The 18406-nt window shown below is 36.3% G+C and overlaps 1 protein-coding gene across 3 annotated transcripts in view; it reads right to left on the minus strand.

Annotated features, from left to right (window-relative positions):
• LRP1B (LDL receptor related protein 1B) overlaps positions 1-18406 on the minus strand; it is a 1950491-nt gene that overhangs the window by 833108 nt on the left and 1098977 nt on the right. For 2 of the 3 annotated variants that reach the window (XM_031651762.1, XM_031651761.1), the window contains exons 1-2: positions 7331-9838; positions 3898-4069 (exon numbers count right to left, since the gene is read on the minus strand). In XM_031651762.1, the coding sequence (XP_031507622.1) occupies positions 3898-4069; positions 7331-7501 (343 nt within the window). In that variant the 5' untranslated portion in view covers positions 7502-9838. Of the gene's footprint in view, positions 1-3897; positions 4070-7330; positions 9839-18406 lie in introns of those variants that run through there. The other variant, XM_031651763.1, reaches the window with a different exon arrangement.

Consider the following 18406-nt stretch of genomic DNA (forward strand, 5'->3'; position numbering starts at 1 on the left):
GTGTATGTACAGAAATTGAGGAGTAGAAGAATATTTTATGAGTATAAAACTTAGTAAACTAAAAAGGTAAGAAAAGTATTATATGGAGAGGATGAGAAAAGAAAGACGGATCAAAGTGAAAAGAAATAATAGGAATAATGTAAGATTTTCTGTATTACTGTAATTATGTTTCTTTTTTTTCAAACAAAGATGTTTAATTCTGATACAGTATTTTTTTCATTTAAAATGAGATTCATTTAAAAATCATTTCATTAAATGATTTCATAAAATCATTTAAAATAAAAAAAAAATCCTTTGTGCCTTTTGAGGTTTCCTTTTAAGCTACATGCCTGTATTATCTATTTAAAGGATAACTTTTTAAAAATAAAAATAAAATAATAATTTAACAACTGTACACACAGGGACAAGCCATAAGCTGCACCAACTGCATCCTCTTTCCCCAAGGGCAGCCCATTCTTGGTTCTTAATTATGTTTCTTTTAGATCACCCACTTGTTTGAAATGGTGATGAATACCATGGCAATATTCTCTTCATAATAAAACTACTATGCTTTTAATAATTATGCCTATTCTCTTTGTATTATTCATTCTCTAAGTGGGAATATAAGTGAAATGTAATTTTAACTATTTTTTCCCTGCCGAGTGTTATTTTTATTTTCTAAACTCTCTCCACTTATATAATAGATCACATCTCCTCTCAACTAATCACCAACTCTCCACTTTCTCACTCTCATCAACACTTTTGCTTTTTCCATTGGATCATGTCCATCAACATGCAAATGTACCATTATTGCTACATCTAATAAAGAAATATTTTAACCCAAATCCCCACAACGATCCTTCCTTCAACTAGCTCTCCATTTCTCTCCTCTAGCTTACATCCACACCGTGCAAAGCTACAATGATCATTTTCTACAATTCTTTTCCTTCCTCTCTCAAACCCATTCTACTCATGTATTCACTTTATCCTGAAACTGCCCTTATCAGATCCCAGTGAGCTTCGTGCTGCTAAATCCAATGGTCAATTGGATTTAAGAAGCTTCATCTCAGTCTCCTCTTTTGGTTTTTCCTATTCTTTGTGACATATTGCTGGAGCATACCAGTGTACATTGCTTGGAATGCTTATTTCTACATTTGTATTTACTGCCTTCACGTTCACATCCATAATCATGGCTTTAAATGTCACCTATCTGCCAATGACTCCCAAATTGGTATCTCGAGCCTAGACTTCCCCCCTTCCAGAATTGTATATTTAAATATTTTCACTTTAATTTATAATAAACATTTAAAGTAACTCATGAAAATTACATTTACTATCTTTGTCCTAAATTCACTCCAAGCTTAGTTTTCCCATCTAAAAAATAACTAAATTATTCCAACTGCTCTAGCTAGACCATTGGCATTATCCTTGATTCTCTTTTTATTTATACTCCACATCTAATGTATCAGAAAATCCTATTGGCTCTATATTTGCCTATATTCTGAATTTCCCTATTCTCCCCACTTTCACTGCTGCCATCTTGATCCAATCCACCATCCTCTGTAACCTCCCACCCTTCTCTCCCCACTACCTATTATAAACAGAGTAGCCATAATATTATTTATTTATTTATTTATTTATTTATTTTATTTTATTTTGAGATTTCCTGAGTCTCGCTTTCACGCCTAGGTTGGCTGGAGTGCAGTGGGCCGGGACCTCAGCTCACTGCAAGCCCTCCACCTCCGGTTCTCACGCCACCTCCCGCCTCAGCCTCCCGAAGACTACAGGCGCCCCACACCTCAGCCTGCTTCATTCTGATTTTCGGCATGGGTTTCACTGCATTAGCCACCATGGTCTTGATCTCCTGACCTCCTGATCCACCCGTCTCAGCCTCCCAAAGTGCTGAGATTACAGGTGTGACCCACCGCACCCGGCCGCCATATTGGTTCTTTAAAAATGTAAGTCATACCATGAGATTTTTCTGTTTAATGCTTTCTAAGGACTTCCCATCTCACTAAAAGTATAAGCAAAAGTTTTTTTTTTTTTTTTTATAATAGTCTACAGAGCCCTACTTGTTATGATCCTCCTTTGTTTCTCCAGCCTCATTTCCTACTTCTCTTTTCCTCATTCATTCTGCTTTAGACACACAGGTATTCTTGCCACTCCCTGAACAGTCTAGACATGTTCTTTCCTCATGGCTTTTGTGCTTGCTCATCTCACCACCTGCAATGTTTTTGCCCAGATATCTCTGGTATGGTTGGGCTGTGTCCCCACCCAAATCTCATCTTGAATTCCCATGTGTTGTGGGAGGGACCCAGTAGGAGGTAATGGAATCATGGACGCAAGTCTTTCCCATGCTATTCTTGTGATAGCAAATAAGTCTCCTGAGATCTGATGGTTTTAAAAAGTGGAGTTTCCTCAAGACCATCTTGGCTAACATGGTGAAACCCCGTCTCCACTTAAAAAATACAAAAAACTAGCCGGGCGAGGTGGCGGGCGCCTGTAGTCCCAGCTACTCCGGAGGCTGAGGAAGGAGAATGGCGTGAACCCGGGAGGCGGAGCTTGCAGTGAGCTGAGATCCGGCCACTGCACTCCAGCCTGGGCGACAGAGCGAGACTCCGTCTCAAAAAAAAAAAAAAAAAAAAGTGGGGTTTCCCTGCACAAGCTCTCTGCCTGCTGCCATCCACATAAGATGGGACTTGCTCCTCCTTGCCTTCTGCCATGGTTGTGAGGCTTCCCCAGTCATGTGGAACTGTAAGTCCAATTAAACCTCTTTCTTTTGTAAATTGCCCAGTCTTGAGTATGTCTTTATCAGCAACGTGAAAATGGACTAATACAATCCCCATGCCTTTTTCCTTCAAATACCTCAAGTCATCATTTAATGTCATCTTTTCAATGGAACTTCTTTTGACTATTCCATATAAAATTGAAGACTGCTCCCATTTCTAACACTCTTTATCCTCCTTACCTTCTTTATTTTCTCTATAGCACTTATTATCTTCTAATATAATACATAATTTACTTAGTTATTCTGTATTATAGCTTCTCCGCTGGAGTGCAAACTCATAAAGGCAAGACTGTTCTGTCTGTTTTATTCACTTCTGTATTCACAGTATACATAGAATAGTTCCTGGAACATAGTAGATTGTCCATGAAAAATTAATGAATGAATAAATCCTAATATTAAACTCTAAGAAGGCTATCTACAGAATTTTATATTTGAATCTGTTCTAAACATATTTGTGACAATGTACAGCCATGATTAGATATATGTTAATGCTTAGATAATTCTAGGCTAGTTTTGATTTGAAATATAAGTATAGAGTATAATAAAAAATTTGCTGGTGGTTTTTGATATTTTCTTATTTTATATATGACTGAACCTAAATTGTATTGATGAACAGCATCACTAATCTCCTGTAAAAAACAACTGGTTTGTTTTTCTGAGAAAAACTGCAGCCTTCTCATTGAAAATTACTTTTTAATGAATATGTGTTAAAGAACAATTGGAATGTAAAGTTAGGAGAGCCCAATGACTATAGTAAACACTGGACAGATACTGCAAGGCAGTCACCTGATTTTAAATTTGTCTACCAAAATGATATTTAAAAAATTTAAAAAAATAACCTTAGCATCTGAGTTTCCTGTCTATATACATCACGACTGAAAGCCCCTTCCTGAATCTAAATCTTGCTATCATTTCAATTCTATTGTAGAAGCGATTCACTAGGAACTGAACAATTTGTCATTTAGACTTGTGACGGGAGCTCTATCCCACCTAACAAGCAGACATGCCCACTTTCGCTGTCAAAGCAGATAATTTATGACTCACTCACTTCAACACCATACAAAAGCACAAGGACTATATCCCCATTCAATCTACCATTAGGAAGGTTAGAAAGAAGCCTTCTCACTTACCTGTCGGTTGAGTTCTTTTCTGATAAATTCGTATTCCCCGAGCATTCTCCATTTTAATTAATGAGTGAATATCAGTGCCATTAAATCGGTTTATCCTTATGATATTGTAGTTATCAGAATTGGTTGCATACAAATAATCTTCGAACACAGTTATACCATAAAGATGTCTGACCTATAACGAGGGGAAAACATAACTATGATTTTTAATTATGTAGTTTTCACTTTGAAAGAAAAGCTGATTGCTATTTACTAGTATGGGAAATGGCTACAGCAGGAGAACCGCAAGGATGTTATTTACTTTTTCTCAAGGAGTTCAACATTTCACTGATTAAAACTTATTTTTGCCAGGTGCGGTGGCTCACGCCTGTAATCCCAGCACTTTGGGAGGCTGAGGTGGGCGGATCACAAGGCCAGGAGATCCAGACCACCCTGGCTAACACGGTGAAACCCCGTCTCTACTAAAAATACAAAAAATTAGCTGGCGGTAAGGCCGCGGGGCCCCAGCTACTCGAGGCCGAGCAGCAAGAACCGCATGAAGAGCCAGTGAGCCGGAGATCCTGTCACACCCAGGCTGGGCTTAATAGAGGGCTTAATTCAGATCAAAAAAAAAGTAAAGAAAACATTATGTAGTACTGTTTAAAACAGTTCCACATGTAGAGAGAGAATTTTATTCATGTGTCACTAAGAAAGCATATTTAGTAGTTATTTTTCAAAGGCTTCTGAGAGTAACACTTTCAAGCATATTCAATAATATTCCTATGACACTGTTATATATAATTTGAGATATTTTAAGGGCTACTTGTTTATACAATAATGGATATGTAGAAGCTGCAAAAACATAGCTCTGCCTGTGAAACGACTAATGAGAAAGCACCTCTGAAGATTTGTTTTATAAAGTCAAAATCCAATTTTTTTGTCCTAAGCTATGTTTAGACTAGCACTTGCTCCAGCACTGAAAGTAATATATAAAGAAATCACATATTTGCAATCATTGCAAATAAATGTCAACATTTCACTCAGAAATAGCATTATTTCTAAAGCCAATTTATAATAGGAATATAACTGTTTCTTTTGAGAATTACAATGTTTATTGCTATTCATATTCTTAGTTAACAGTCCAGCTCTTCTCTTTGGCAAAGGTCTTGGGGTTTATGGGGAAGAATGGACATCTTGAACTTAGAAAGTTTTCCCCTGGAGCAAAAGGAAGAATACATGTACTGATTTTCTGATAAAAAGGCACATGCTAGGCACGTTGCCTTTGGCTACTCCTTTACTTAATTTAAAATGGTTCTGTTCCAGGGTATAGTGAAGTTGCCAATTGACTTGCTGCAGAGATTTTGTTGAAAAAGCATCTGTCACTACTTTTGGCATTACATCGCACACTTATAATACATACATTTGCAGTTAAGAGAATTTGAAAAAGTACGTGTGGTTTGATTATAAAAATACTTATAGAACAAAAATCACAAAATGTTCTATTTTAACCAGAAAATCTTGCCAGTTCTGTAGTTTAAACAAAAACATTTGATTTATCTTTCTAGCATATATGACTCATTAGTTCTATTTTTGGTCTTCTTGTATGAGATGTGACTAAAAGAAGACTGGCTTTACATGATGTTTTTGGGTTTTATCTCATTTCTTCATGCTTAGTTTGGACATAAAATATGAGAATTACTAGGGAGAACTATTCCACATTATAGCCCAAATAGTTCTTTTCTATGTACATGTTATTCCACAGTATGGGCATGTGTTGTACTTATGTGTGGGTGTAGTCAAGTGTGTATTTACTAATATCATTTTCCACCTAGCTGACATCAAATTTACTAAAAATGTCTATGGCCAAATTTTGACTTGGATAATACTTTGTCCTACAAAAATTATAAGCAAGCTCAAGATTCTTCCCTTGCCATTAGTCTCATGCATGTTTTGCTCAAAGTTTGGGGCCATTAACCAGGAAGCCTGTAGTGATGGGATATCAACATTGTTGTCTACATGACTGCCAATTCATAACCCAGGAGAAAAAGCCTGCTACATAAGAGGCAATTGGTCAAGGTGGAAAATATATTCAGCCAGTAAAGGTAAAATTCACTCACTATGTCCCTATCTTCCTGCAGAAAATACTGTTTCCCCTAAAATAAACACCTCTGCTAATTATCCCCTAGGCAGAGGTAGGAGAAGCCTGGAGCAGTAGATAAACCATTTTGCCTTCAGCCCCAGTACTTCAAAAACTGTATCTATGTTGGATTATTTAGTGGCAGACTTAGCATATGTTTAAGGAACAAGCAAAATACAGGCAACAGCCATGGGGAAAAAAGAATAATTAAACACTTCAGGTTTTCAAAACTTTTTAAAGTAGTCGTGAAAAAAATTATTTGAACTCCCTATCTTCATAACAAGGTTTAACTTTTTAATTGCAAATAAGTAAAGAGAAGGGCCATGATAATCCTCTCAGAGATCAGGTCCTCTAAGGTTGTAACTAAGAACTTTGAAAGGAATCAAGATTTTTGGGGCAGTTGAAGGTGAGAGAGAAAGCACTGGCCCACCTTTAACATTGAACAGGTTTCCCCCTAACCCCAAACAGATTAGTGCATCTCTTTATCTGTCAAGGAAGGAGAAAGGATTTCATTTTTAAAGCTGATTAGAAAGTAAAAGTAACTTTAAAGGATAATCACAGAATATACCTGTCTTGCATTGCAAAAGAATCCAAAGAGATTCACATTTTCAGCTCCATAGACTAAGAATCTCACATAAAATAAGTGCAATCAGTGAGATAGAATCAGACTTTTAAACGTATTATAGTAAATAAGGCTGATTTCTACTTAGAGATCTCTTTTAGGCATTCACTGAGCATTGTTTGCAAAACGTAATTCAGCAAAGTAAAAAGTAACACATTTAGGAAGAATTTTGACCTTCGTGACTTTCACAGAATTCTCTTTTTAGGAAGTACTTGAACACATCAGAAGTCAAAATTTAATCAAACCAATTAAAATAATAAAGGTACTTTTGGGAACAGTCATTTGCTTTTGTTAGAAAAATATCTCCAATGCCACAGGGGACAGATGATAGTTCAGCTCCTCATGAATGAACTACTTAAATTAGTTTTTAGCAAATAGGCCATAAAATCGGATCTATTTTAATACTTTTATTTTTTACTAATATAGCATTTTTGTCTTTGTTTTGTGTTTGTTTACTTGTTTATCTGTTTTTAATAGAAGGGAGAATGAGTAAGAGAGGCATCTCCAATTTTGTGGAAATATCACAATATTACTGTGAAAAGAACATTCTCCAATATAGGAAATATACTGTAACTTTTATGACTCATTGCAGCTCGACTTCAGAAGAAATTTTCAATATTGCAAATGTTGGTTTCCTTTTTGTATTATTTCTTTCATTGTATTACCCTAGGAGCATTTTCTAACAAAATTGTACTTACTTGTCTGCCTTGAATGATAGCATGTCTATTTTTTCCTTGATAGTCCACTACTCCCACATAGTCCAAGTAAAGATCTACCCAGTAAACCAATTTGTTGACTAGGTCTAGTGCCAGTGCAGCTGGCTGCTCTGTCTTTGAATCAATTATCCTTGTTCTGTTCATCCCATCCATGTCACATCTCTCCACTTTGGCGACATTCCCGTAGTCAGTAAAGAAAAGTTTTCTGTTGAAAGAAAACTAAATGTTAAAGCGGAGGGTGGGGGAGGGAAGCACATTTGATGGAGCCATCTGTAAAAAACAGAACTTTTTCTTCTAATTTATTTCAGTGATTACATCTGTTAGCTTCCCATAACCATTTCCATATAATATCACTCATAAACAGAGAAATCTGCTAATGAATATTGCAGGGCATAAGGGAGCAGGTTAACCAACAACTGTAAAATTTCCCCAAAACGAATGATTATAGTGGGTTTATTTTTGTATTAGGAGAAATGTTTCTTTAAGCCTCATAGAGCTGATGGACATCGACCACATTCAGTGTAAGCTTCAGAAGTGAGCCAAGTCACCAGGCCAGGGCACGTGAGCTATCAGCCTTTATCTTCAACCTGCCTTTCAAATTGCCTGGTAATGTTTGTCTCCTATAAAAGTTATTATGCAGAGCTCAATGATGCTGTGAGTGGTGGAGAATAGCAAACCTGGAATGGAATTAAGCAGACGGAAAAGCAAATGTGCTGTTTGTAGCAACAGAAATAAAACATAAATAATCAATTCCCCACCCAAAAGTATCCCTAATTCTCCCAAATATTCCCAAATCACAAAATTGTATTTAAGAAGTATAGGTCATTTCTTCTCATTTTTTCTTAGTATTTATTTTGGAGAAAAGGCTGAAAAGCAATGTTGACCTCTGAGACAACAAATTCTTTCATGCAGCGCTAATGGTGTCTGTCAAAGTTTAAAATGTAACTCCAACACCTCAGTGTCTAATATTTGATTAGTATTCACTATGTTTAGTAAACACAAATCAATTTTAATTAACCTGACAATATTTAACAAGATTACCCACTCATGAGACTAAATTACATTTGTAAATAGAAGACCATCTTGCCTTGACTTAAATACAATCTCAAGAATAATCCGATTTACAGTGACTGAGCAAAATTAAGATTACCTAGTGTATAAAATATTTGATTTTACAAACTTGGTGAATTAGTTTTTAGTTACTTTTCTCAACATACTTACATTATCTAACAGTATGGGCTATCTTTCAAGCTTAAACATGTTATTTAAACTTTAATTTTAATTTAGCTCTCTCTGTTGTGGGAGACACTAATTTTTAAACATTAGTGCATACTCTTGGTAATAGTACAAGCTTGATTTTATTATAAGTATATTTTCCCCAAATGTTCTTGAAAGATCAGTTTATCATAAGTTAAAATTAATTTTTTCAAGTTCTATCTATTTAGGTGAAGATCTTTCGATTCTAGGTGAAGAATAAATAAAAGAGCACATCCTGCAGTTTCATTGTCATGCTAAACGATCAAATCACCGCTTGGCATGCACACGTTCCCTCTCCCCCTCCATCTCTCTCTCTCTCTCTCTCTCTCTCTCTCTCTCTCTCTCTCTGTCTCTTTCTCCCTGCTTCCATCCTGCATCTCTGCTTTCTTCACTTATAAATCAATTTGTTCATAGCTATTCTGTTTCTATAAGGAGTACCCCGTTTCACTCTTGTTTACTGTAGAACAGTGTTCATTATTTTTGCTACATGAAACTTTTTCTCATAATGCCTCTCCTTTTATATATATTTTCTTCTCACTAGTTCATTTCACAGCGGTGAAGTTGGTGTGCAGGTGGTTTGACTTTGGGCATGGAGAAATTAAGGTTCTGGCTATCATGTGACATGTAGAGACTACGTTTAGATAGCATTATGAAGCAGGCAATTGCAACTGTTTACATAGTACTTAACAACTGGAAAGGTGAGTCTGAAGAGGAAGCCTTCTCTAAAGTCATCTTGAGATGACTTAATTGAACGAGATCTCCCGACCCCTGAAAAAAAAAAGAGGAGTCTCAAGACAATCTTGGAGGTATGCTATTAGAGAAATAAGAGTAAAGGAGGTCAGAAGTTAGCGGTAACACAGATGTTCATAGACATCTAAAAGAGAAAATTTTCAGAATAAAAAAAATTGAGTGGCTGACTGGGTCAATCACTTTTCAAAGCAAAAAAAGAAGAATATAGATTAAGAAAATGTCACTGAATCTGATATTCAGTAAAATACTAGTAATTTTTGCCACTTGTGTTTGGGAAGTTTAGTTATGGAGGAAGAATATAAAGCAGGTGATGATGAAGGAGTTCAGAAAATGTAAGTTATTCTTTCAAGAAATTTTTCATTGATTTTGACCTTCTCTTGCAAGAATGATGCAATTGATTCTCATATTTTTTTCTAAATCATGATAAAACTGATTGAGATAACTCTCTAAGTTTCTGCCAAGAATGAAAAAAAAAAAAAAAAAAACACATGTAAATATATAACTGATCAAAATTGAACCTTCTCAGACTTCCGATTCCTGACTATGATGAGCTCTATTCACTCTTAGTTGAAATGCAAAAAATCAAAGAGTTCTAAAGAATAATAGCAACATGACCATAAAGTCACTACTATTGAGTACCTATAGTCACATGATGATATAAATGTTTATTTGTGTGCTTCTTTTTAGCAGTGTTTGATTTTAGCTTAAAATTTCCTGTTACAGAGAAAGGTTTCATTCCCAGGGCATTCTTTAGTGGAGGCATGGCTGTATTATAATTGGTAAACACAAGCTGAGGTTTTTAAATATTTAAAATTCAACTATGTCATTTGTGATATAAATGTTGTTGAGTTAAAAATCACTCTCTTCTTTTCTATAAAATATTTTTCCAAATCATAGACAAGTAAATGGTGCTCTGCAAACTCCATGATCCCGTGGATACTTATGAGAGACAAAAGTACCAGATAATTTGTATTTTACAGATGAAACAGGTTCAAAGCCTTTATGGTTAGTCCTTGCCAGAGGCATAAATGTCACATATTTTTGAAAAACTTGTTATTTGGAATTTCAAACTTACACAAAATTTTTAATTTTGAGGAATAGTAGAATGAATGCCTATACCCATCACCTAGATTCGCCAGTTGTTTACATTTCATCCTGTTGGCTATTTTACATACTCATTGAGCCACTTCAGAGTAAACTCTAGACATCATGACTCTATTCCTAAACACTTCAGCATCCATCTCTTAAGAAGGTTAAGAAAGACAAGGACATTCCCTTGCATAACCACAGTATATCTCTCATAATCAATACCTTTAGCAATGTGTACAATGTATAGTCCTTATTCAAATTTGCCTTTTGACAGATAATGTTCTTTATAGAAAAAAATTCTGATTCAAAATCTAATTCAACATCATGCATTGTATTTAATCATCTTTTCCTCTCAACTCCTTTAATGTTGAGCAGTTCTACAGCTTTGCTTTGTTGTTCATGATGTTAGTATTTCCAAAGAGTAGATAGGAGTTGTTTTGAAGAATATTCCAATTGGCGATCTGTCTGATTTTTGTCATGTCATAATTAGGTTATCTTATGCCTTTTGAACCAAAATGCAATGATTTTGCACTTTATTGTTACTACCGCTAGGGCTTAGAAACAGTGGGAAAGCCTATGATCCACCCCCAAAATTACACAAAAAAGAATTACAATGGTGGTTTGGAATCCCATTCATTCCACCATATTCGATGTTTTCCGAACACTTAACTCTCTTAACTTCCAGGGTCCTACTCTCTTTTTCAGCATCTCCTCCCACCAGGAACTAAGGGCCCCCAGTTTAGCACTCTCCCTGGAAAATTCATGGTAGATTGTGGAGATCAGTCCCAATTCAGCCCTATGCCCCATTCCCTTTAGGATAGCAGTATTAATACATTTTTTTTTTTAAATCTCTCTTTGTTCTTACCTGTGTTATCAACTTTTTTTTTTTTTTTATTATTATGCAGCAAAAAAGGGCATTGCTGTTGTCTTGTTCTACATTTATTTTTTAAATATCATTCTAGTTTCCACTAACAAAAATTAATATTAAAAGAAACCAAAATTCCAACAACTGTCTCTATTTCTAAGATGTTTAACTATTAGCTCACAAAAGAAAACATTTCTTTCAAATTTCCAATTATTCATCCCATTTTCTGAATTATGAATCCCATAAGCTGAATTATGGGATTCATAATTCAGCTTCTCTACTAAACAACATTTTATTGTTTTGGTATCATTATCCCATCAGATATGGGAAACTATTTTTGTCTGACATCTTTGTGATTATATGAGCAGCCCTGTTTCACTACAATCATATAAGTTTTATACAGTTGAGGATAGTAAGAAACTTGGAGTATTATTGGTAAACTTGCCTAACATAAATCAAAAGTCACAAAGGGAGCAGTCATGGACAGTGACAGAGCACTGTGCTTACAGAGTTATGGCACCAATCATTTCTATACTTTAAAGGAAAGAAATTGTTACACACACTGACATCTTAAAGCATGTATTTTTTTTAGCCGAAAAAAATAAGAATTACAGGCCGGGCGCGGTGGCTCAAGCCTGTAATCCCAGCACTTTGGGAGGCCGAGACGGGCGGATCACGAGGTCAGGAGATCGAGACCATCCTGGCTAACACGGTGAAACCCCGTCTCTACTAAAAATACAAAAAACTAGCCGGGCGAGGTGGCGAGCGCCTGTAGTCCCAGCTACTTGGGAGGCTGAGGCAGGAGAATGGCGTAAACCTGGGAGGCGGAGCTTGCAGTGAGCTGAGATCCGGCCACTGCACTCCAGCCTGGGCAACAGAGCGAGACTCTGTCTCAAAAAAAAAAATAAAATAAAATAAATAAGAATTACTTTTGCCAGTGATATCCATTTTAAATAATGCTTCTGTACTTTAATTCAAAAAAACATAAGAGAATTTAAATACATCAAAGTTCTGTCCATGTCCTTTAACTGCATAGTCAGTCCCTGTCCTGAACTCTTAAATGTTGGTTATAACTTACTGATAGAATTTAGAAATTTTCAAAAGGCTCTCAAAATGAAATGACTTATCATTCATTTTTAACTTTAAAAAAAGCTAGGTTACACAACAAGATTTTTTTGAAATGAAGTTAATAAAACAAGGTATTTTACATAAGATACACAATGGGGAGTAGCTAAGAAGGGAGTAAGACATAAGAGTAGGGAACCATATATTGCCAGATTTCAAAACTCATTGCTATGATTAGGATCTGGCAAACCCTCCATGTTTATTATGTCTTAATGAAGACAACTGCTTTCCTTTTTATTTCAGGAAAGTGATACATACTTTCCTCAGAAAGGTTTGCACTAGGAACTTCATTTTTTTCTTGTTTTTATAATAACTTAATGTTATCCAAATAGCATCAATAGTAATACAACCTTATTTTTTATGCCATTGTACCTTGTACAAAAATTGAACAAGAAAGTAATTTTCCACATTATATAGAGTAATTGAGGTATATTTAGAATTAAAGTAGGAATATTAAATATTTAGCATAGCAATTCTAAAATGCAATTGCAAATCTGAAAAAGTAATGAGTCTTTGAAATAAGAGGTTTAAATTCAAATTCAATTAGTTCCTGCCACTTAAAGCATGTGGATAATAAACAGTTAAGCTATTTTGTCTGTCTAGCTAAGACTATTCAAGATAGTTATTTATTGATCTTTACTTGTTTGGGGATTTCACTTTTGTTGTTTGAAAAATCTTTCTTGTGCTTGGTTTTCAGTTTACACATAAACACACAGAAATTAAACTTGACATGTGGACTCCCACTGACGGCTGGCTATTCTATATTCTGGAAACATTTCCACTAGTGATTTCTCCAAAAGTGTACATGTATTGGATATGTCAGACAATGTGGCTGAGTCTTTCAACATCCTTATTTACCTAAACCTGCCCTGTTTAATGTTTCTGAGGGGGCAGCCCTATGCGCAATAGTATAATCCCATTTCTCTCCTCCCTTTTCGTAGATAATTAGACCAAGAATGAATATGGGATTCCAGTGAAACCAAATCATAGGCTGAGAGGAGTCACTAGGAACCTTTCTCTCAATAATCTGAACTGCAAAGCATGGGGTCCACCTGGTGCACAGCTGCTGTAAAATAGGTAAGGTGAACTGCTAGTATGGGAGGATGTGAGAGAAAAATACTGAAGCCTGTGTATCAAAGTAAAGGGGATATGAGAGGCAAGATGAAAGAAGCCATGTCTCCCTTGAGTGAGGGATTCTCCGGGCCCCAGGAAGTCCATCTTTACTTCCTGTCCTTAGGTCTGTGAACACAGGGGATTATCTGATTCCTCTCAGGAAAGAAATCTGTATTTGAGCTAACTTTGGTAGGTTTCTATACTTGGAAGCCAAAATGCCATGACTAAACCCCCATATTATTTAACATTCTATTTTAAGATTCAGAAAAATTGTGTTCTAAAGATTTTGAACAAAGCAAACATTGAAGCAGCGTCCTTGTCTTGGCTAAATACCTGGGGTTCATAGTCTCAAGGGAATCGAGGACGCAGACATACAAGAAGTGGGTTTAGGAATGGAGGTTTACTAGGCAAAGAAAGAGAAAGGAGAATAGCTCTATCTCCTGCGAGAAAGAGGGGTACTCCAATGGGCCTTCTGGCCCACAGCAGAGTGCACAGCATTTTATAGACAGGCTTGAGTAGGCAGTATCTGATTTACATAGGGTCCAAAGATTGGTTGGACCAGGTGTGACGTTTGCATAGTGCAAGAGGAAGCTGGCCACCCCACCCTAATCTTATTATGCAAATTGGGTCTTTGCCTGGCCAGGGCCATGCTGTCTACTCCTGACTGCACACGTGGTTGGCAGAAAAAGGAAAGGAAGGGAGGGAGGGAGGAAAGAGAGGGAAAGAGAGAGAGAGAGAGAGAAAGATGGTGTTACCATTTTGAACATGGCTAGTGCCAAGTAGCCTTTCCTGTTGGCACAGTTGCCAGCATTCACCCATACAAGCTTACAGCTTGCTTGTCTATGTCTGCAGCTTGATTTTACAGGCTGCTCATTGTTAGAAAAGAAAATGATTTGGGACTGCTTTTCATTAAAGGGAAAACCTTACCAAGGGCTTCCTCACCCTCACTATCTGCGTAAATAATTTCTTTTTCACTCCTATGTATCATTCTACTTTAGGGAATATTTCATATTAAAATTTTAACTCTAAATTAAGAACTCATTTTGTAATCTTTACAAGTAAACCTCATAACCCTATTTTGGCACTGAGTCAAAATGCTATTTATGAAGAAACACTATTTTGGCCTAAACTGAAAATACCTTAAATCTTTTCTGTAGTCGCTAGAGAAAATACTAGGAAGAAGAACATTAATAATGAGCAACAATTTAGAAAAATTATTTTTATCTCTTTTAAATTCAATATATTACTCAAACCACAGATTTTCAAATGTCATTCCCTAATCAAGCTAGCTGAACTCTGGTGAATACAAATGCAGGCCATCCTTATCCCCACTTCACCCCAACACTGCCTCTCATTCACCTTTTTATGATGAAAACAAATTAGCCTTTTAGGCCTTTCTTTCAACTTGCCTTTCATTTTCCATAACCTGAGAGCCAGGAGTTAACTAACACTGTAAAAGAAGAGCACTGAAAGTGTGGAGAAATAGAAAGATTTGTACATTTTTATTATTGATTTACTTTTTCTTTTTATCCATGTCACACAGATATTTCATCAATGTCTAACGCAGTTTGAAACATGGTGGGAAAAATTCTTAACCATCTCCTCTCCCTAGATTGCCATTGTCTGAGGTGGAGTCTAGGCCCTATCAGCAACAGAAAGGCTTGTACAGCTTGATTTGTTCATGATCCATCACTACTTCCCCTTCCTTACTCCACATCCCTGTTCTCTAAGAAAAGAACAACTTGGTTTATATTCACTTGCTCATTCCTGTCACCCATGGCTACACTTCACTGCAGCTGCCACATCTAACTGCCTAAAAGGTAATGACACACTGACCTAACATTTTGACTGCGAGGCATCCCTCATTCTTAGGCTGTAATTGAAACTATAAACCCACCTCTGTTTTAGATAATATCAGGACTAAATCTTGCAGCATTCTCACCCTTCTTTTCACAAGTCTCTGCTTAAAGTGTAGGACAGGCTAACATTTTGTCCACTGGTACAAAGCAACCTCCCCTCTTCCTACCCCAACCCTTCCGATCTGCGCTCTGAAACTTTCACTCCATGCTCAAACTCCATAATATCTTAAGATTACACTTTGAATGTTCCAGAATATTATGCTCAAATGGTAAAATCCACTGCTTTCTGAAGGTCTCACAAACTGGTTGTATCACTGACAGCACCCATTCTTGAAGAATTTTATATATATATATATATATCACATATAATATATATATAATTTTTTTCATCTGGCCTTTGACAGACTTTTTATAAATTTCCTCATATGGGAATAATAAGATACAAGACTCAGACTTGAAGTTAGGCTAAAGGATGAAAAATACACTTAAAGCCATTCTAGCATAGAAAAATATGTTTTCCAGATTATCCAGCATAGCTCACTGGAGTTATATTTCAGGCCTAAATTATTAACTAATCACAAATTATTACTTTGTTCAGTTGTTTTCATTGTCCTTTTTGCATACAGTTCCCTTGGAGAACTTGTAGGAGTAATGATTAGTTCAGGGTTAGATTTGAATATTCCTTTATCCAGCCAATTTTCATCTTTAATGACATTTCAATATTCACTTTATTTTACCTATGATATCAGACTATAATAGAACTCGGATGTATTCCTAAAAGGCTTAGACTAGCTCTCAAATCTAGCACAAGTTTTGCTTCTCTGTTTACTTTATATAAGCAACCTGAATTTTAAGAATATAATACTGTCCCCTGTGAGGAGGATGGATTAAAAATGTTGGGTGATGGAAAGGGAGATTCCAGTTTGGTAGTTATGCACTAATGTAGAAAGTAGAAATGGAAAAGAGGAGAGAGATTCAAAAAATAATTTGGAGTCTGAGTCAGGACTTCATAATTAAAACTGAATAGAGACAAGGATTTCAACTGAAAGCAGCATTCCAACATAATATTAATTTTCACATAATATATTTTAATTGGTGTTCCTTCATATTTTTCCCAATAAGTCTACCTGTTTTATAAGATCTCAGGGTATCATTCCATTTAATACAAATAATAGAGTTTATGTTTTGGCATATTACTTTTCATGACCAAAGGCATCTTAGGACTCCTTCAGGGATCAGTTTTCAGGATACCAGTAAAAGCTCATGCTCGATATACGTGACTCATGTGGACTAGTAAAGCATTTGATGTAATATATTAGAATTCAAAAGTTGCTCTTTGAGATACATAGAGGTGTGTAACCTAATTTCTGCACTTAAGGAAGCCCTACTGGCTTGTAAGGGCATTGTTCTGAGTTGAAATAACACAGATGACTGTCTCAGAAGCGACTAAGGTAAGTATCCATGAAGTTGTGGACTGCTGAACAAATCTGGTTCACTGCTATGCTAATTACCAGTGAGCCGAACTGTCAATTTCCATTTCAAACTCCTACTAAATGGAGGAAAACAGTGTTGAAAAATGAAACTTTAACTACAGCACAGCTTTCTTTTATATTATTCATTGTTTATACTTGTGGACCCATCTCATTTTGATGTTGGAACACATTGTGCAATAATATTGCAGTGGTAATAAAAGCATATGATTCTACAGATTAAATCACACTGTAGAAAGTTCAAGATTTCTTTGTTCAGTGCTCACTGTCCTTGCTGTGAGGGGCAGATGTACTTAGAAAAAAGTAAGGCAACAGTTCTGTAAAACAATACTTTATGCTTGTTTTATCTAAATTTCTTGGTTTAGTTTTAGGCAGGAATGCAGTATCAAGCTCAAGCTAAGTGTTTAAGACTAAAAAGGCCAAATGAAGCTGGTGAAGGGAAACAACTGTCCTCACTCCATTGGCAAAACATGCATTTTGATAATCGCAGATGCTTCTAGGCCAGGGTTTCTTGACCAGGATGAGCTTCAGGGGTTCCATCAACAACCAGCTGTGTAGGGCTGTGTTGGCAGGTCTGCCAGCAATTATGTATTCCTACAGGTGCATTTTTCTGGCAAGAGGATTAATACTTGAAAAGGTAAATGTCCATGCTCTAAAATCATGATTCTTAAACTTTATTGTGCATAATAATCACCAGGGGAGCTTGCTGAAATCTCCAATTCCTATAATCACTGTGGTGGGAAATTTGGCAGTATCTAACACTATTAAATATTCATTTACCATTTGATCCAGCAATTCTTGTATCTAAAATTCATCCTGAGTTTGCATCTTAACAAAGAAGAAACAACACATACACTAAGTTATTTATTGCAACCTTACTCATAATAGCAAAATATTAGAAACATTTTTTAACCAGCCCTCCCTTCTCTGGCTGTTTATTAATTTATTTCCAGAAAACCAGACCCTAGTTTCTGAGACTGCCACCGGGAATTCTAAAGCACCCGGCCTCCACCTCTAGAAAAAAATACAAAGCAAGACCATTGAGGATACAGATGCTTTTGAATTTATGAATACTTAGGGATGACTGAGATGGGTAGCTCTGCAGAGTGTTAATTGACTGACAGGTGGATGCAATGTCTGGTAACAAGCTCTTGTTAGTCTCATAATCAAAGAATTTAAAATGGTAGGCTAGGCTAGGTGTGGTGGCTCACGCCTGTAATCCCAGCACTTTGGGAGGCCGAGGTGGGCAGATCACGAGTCCAGGCGTTCAAGACCAGCCTGGTCAATATGGTGAAACTCCATCTCTACTAAAAATAGAAAAATAATTAGCCAGGCATGGCAGCGTGTGCCTCTAGTCCCAGCTACTCGGGAGGCTGAGGCAGAAGAATTACTAGAACCCAGGAGGTGGAGGTTGCAGTGAGCTAAGGTTGGGCCGCTGTACTCCAGGCCTGGGCGACTGAGCGAGACTCCATTTAAAAAAAAAAAAAAAAATGCAGGCTATGCGATAATG

The sequence above is a fragment of the Papio anubis genome, chromosome 10 (assembly GCF_008728515.1).
Source record: "Papio anubis isolate 15944 chromosome 10, Panubis1.0, whole genome shotgun sequence".
Taxonomy (NCBI): Eukaryota; Metazoa; Chordata; class Mammalia; order Primates; family Cercopithecidae; genus Papio; species Papio anubis.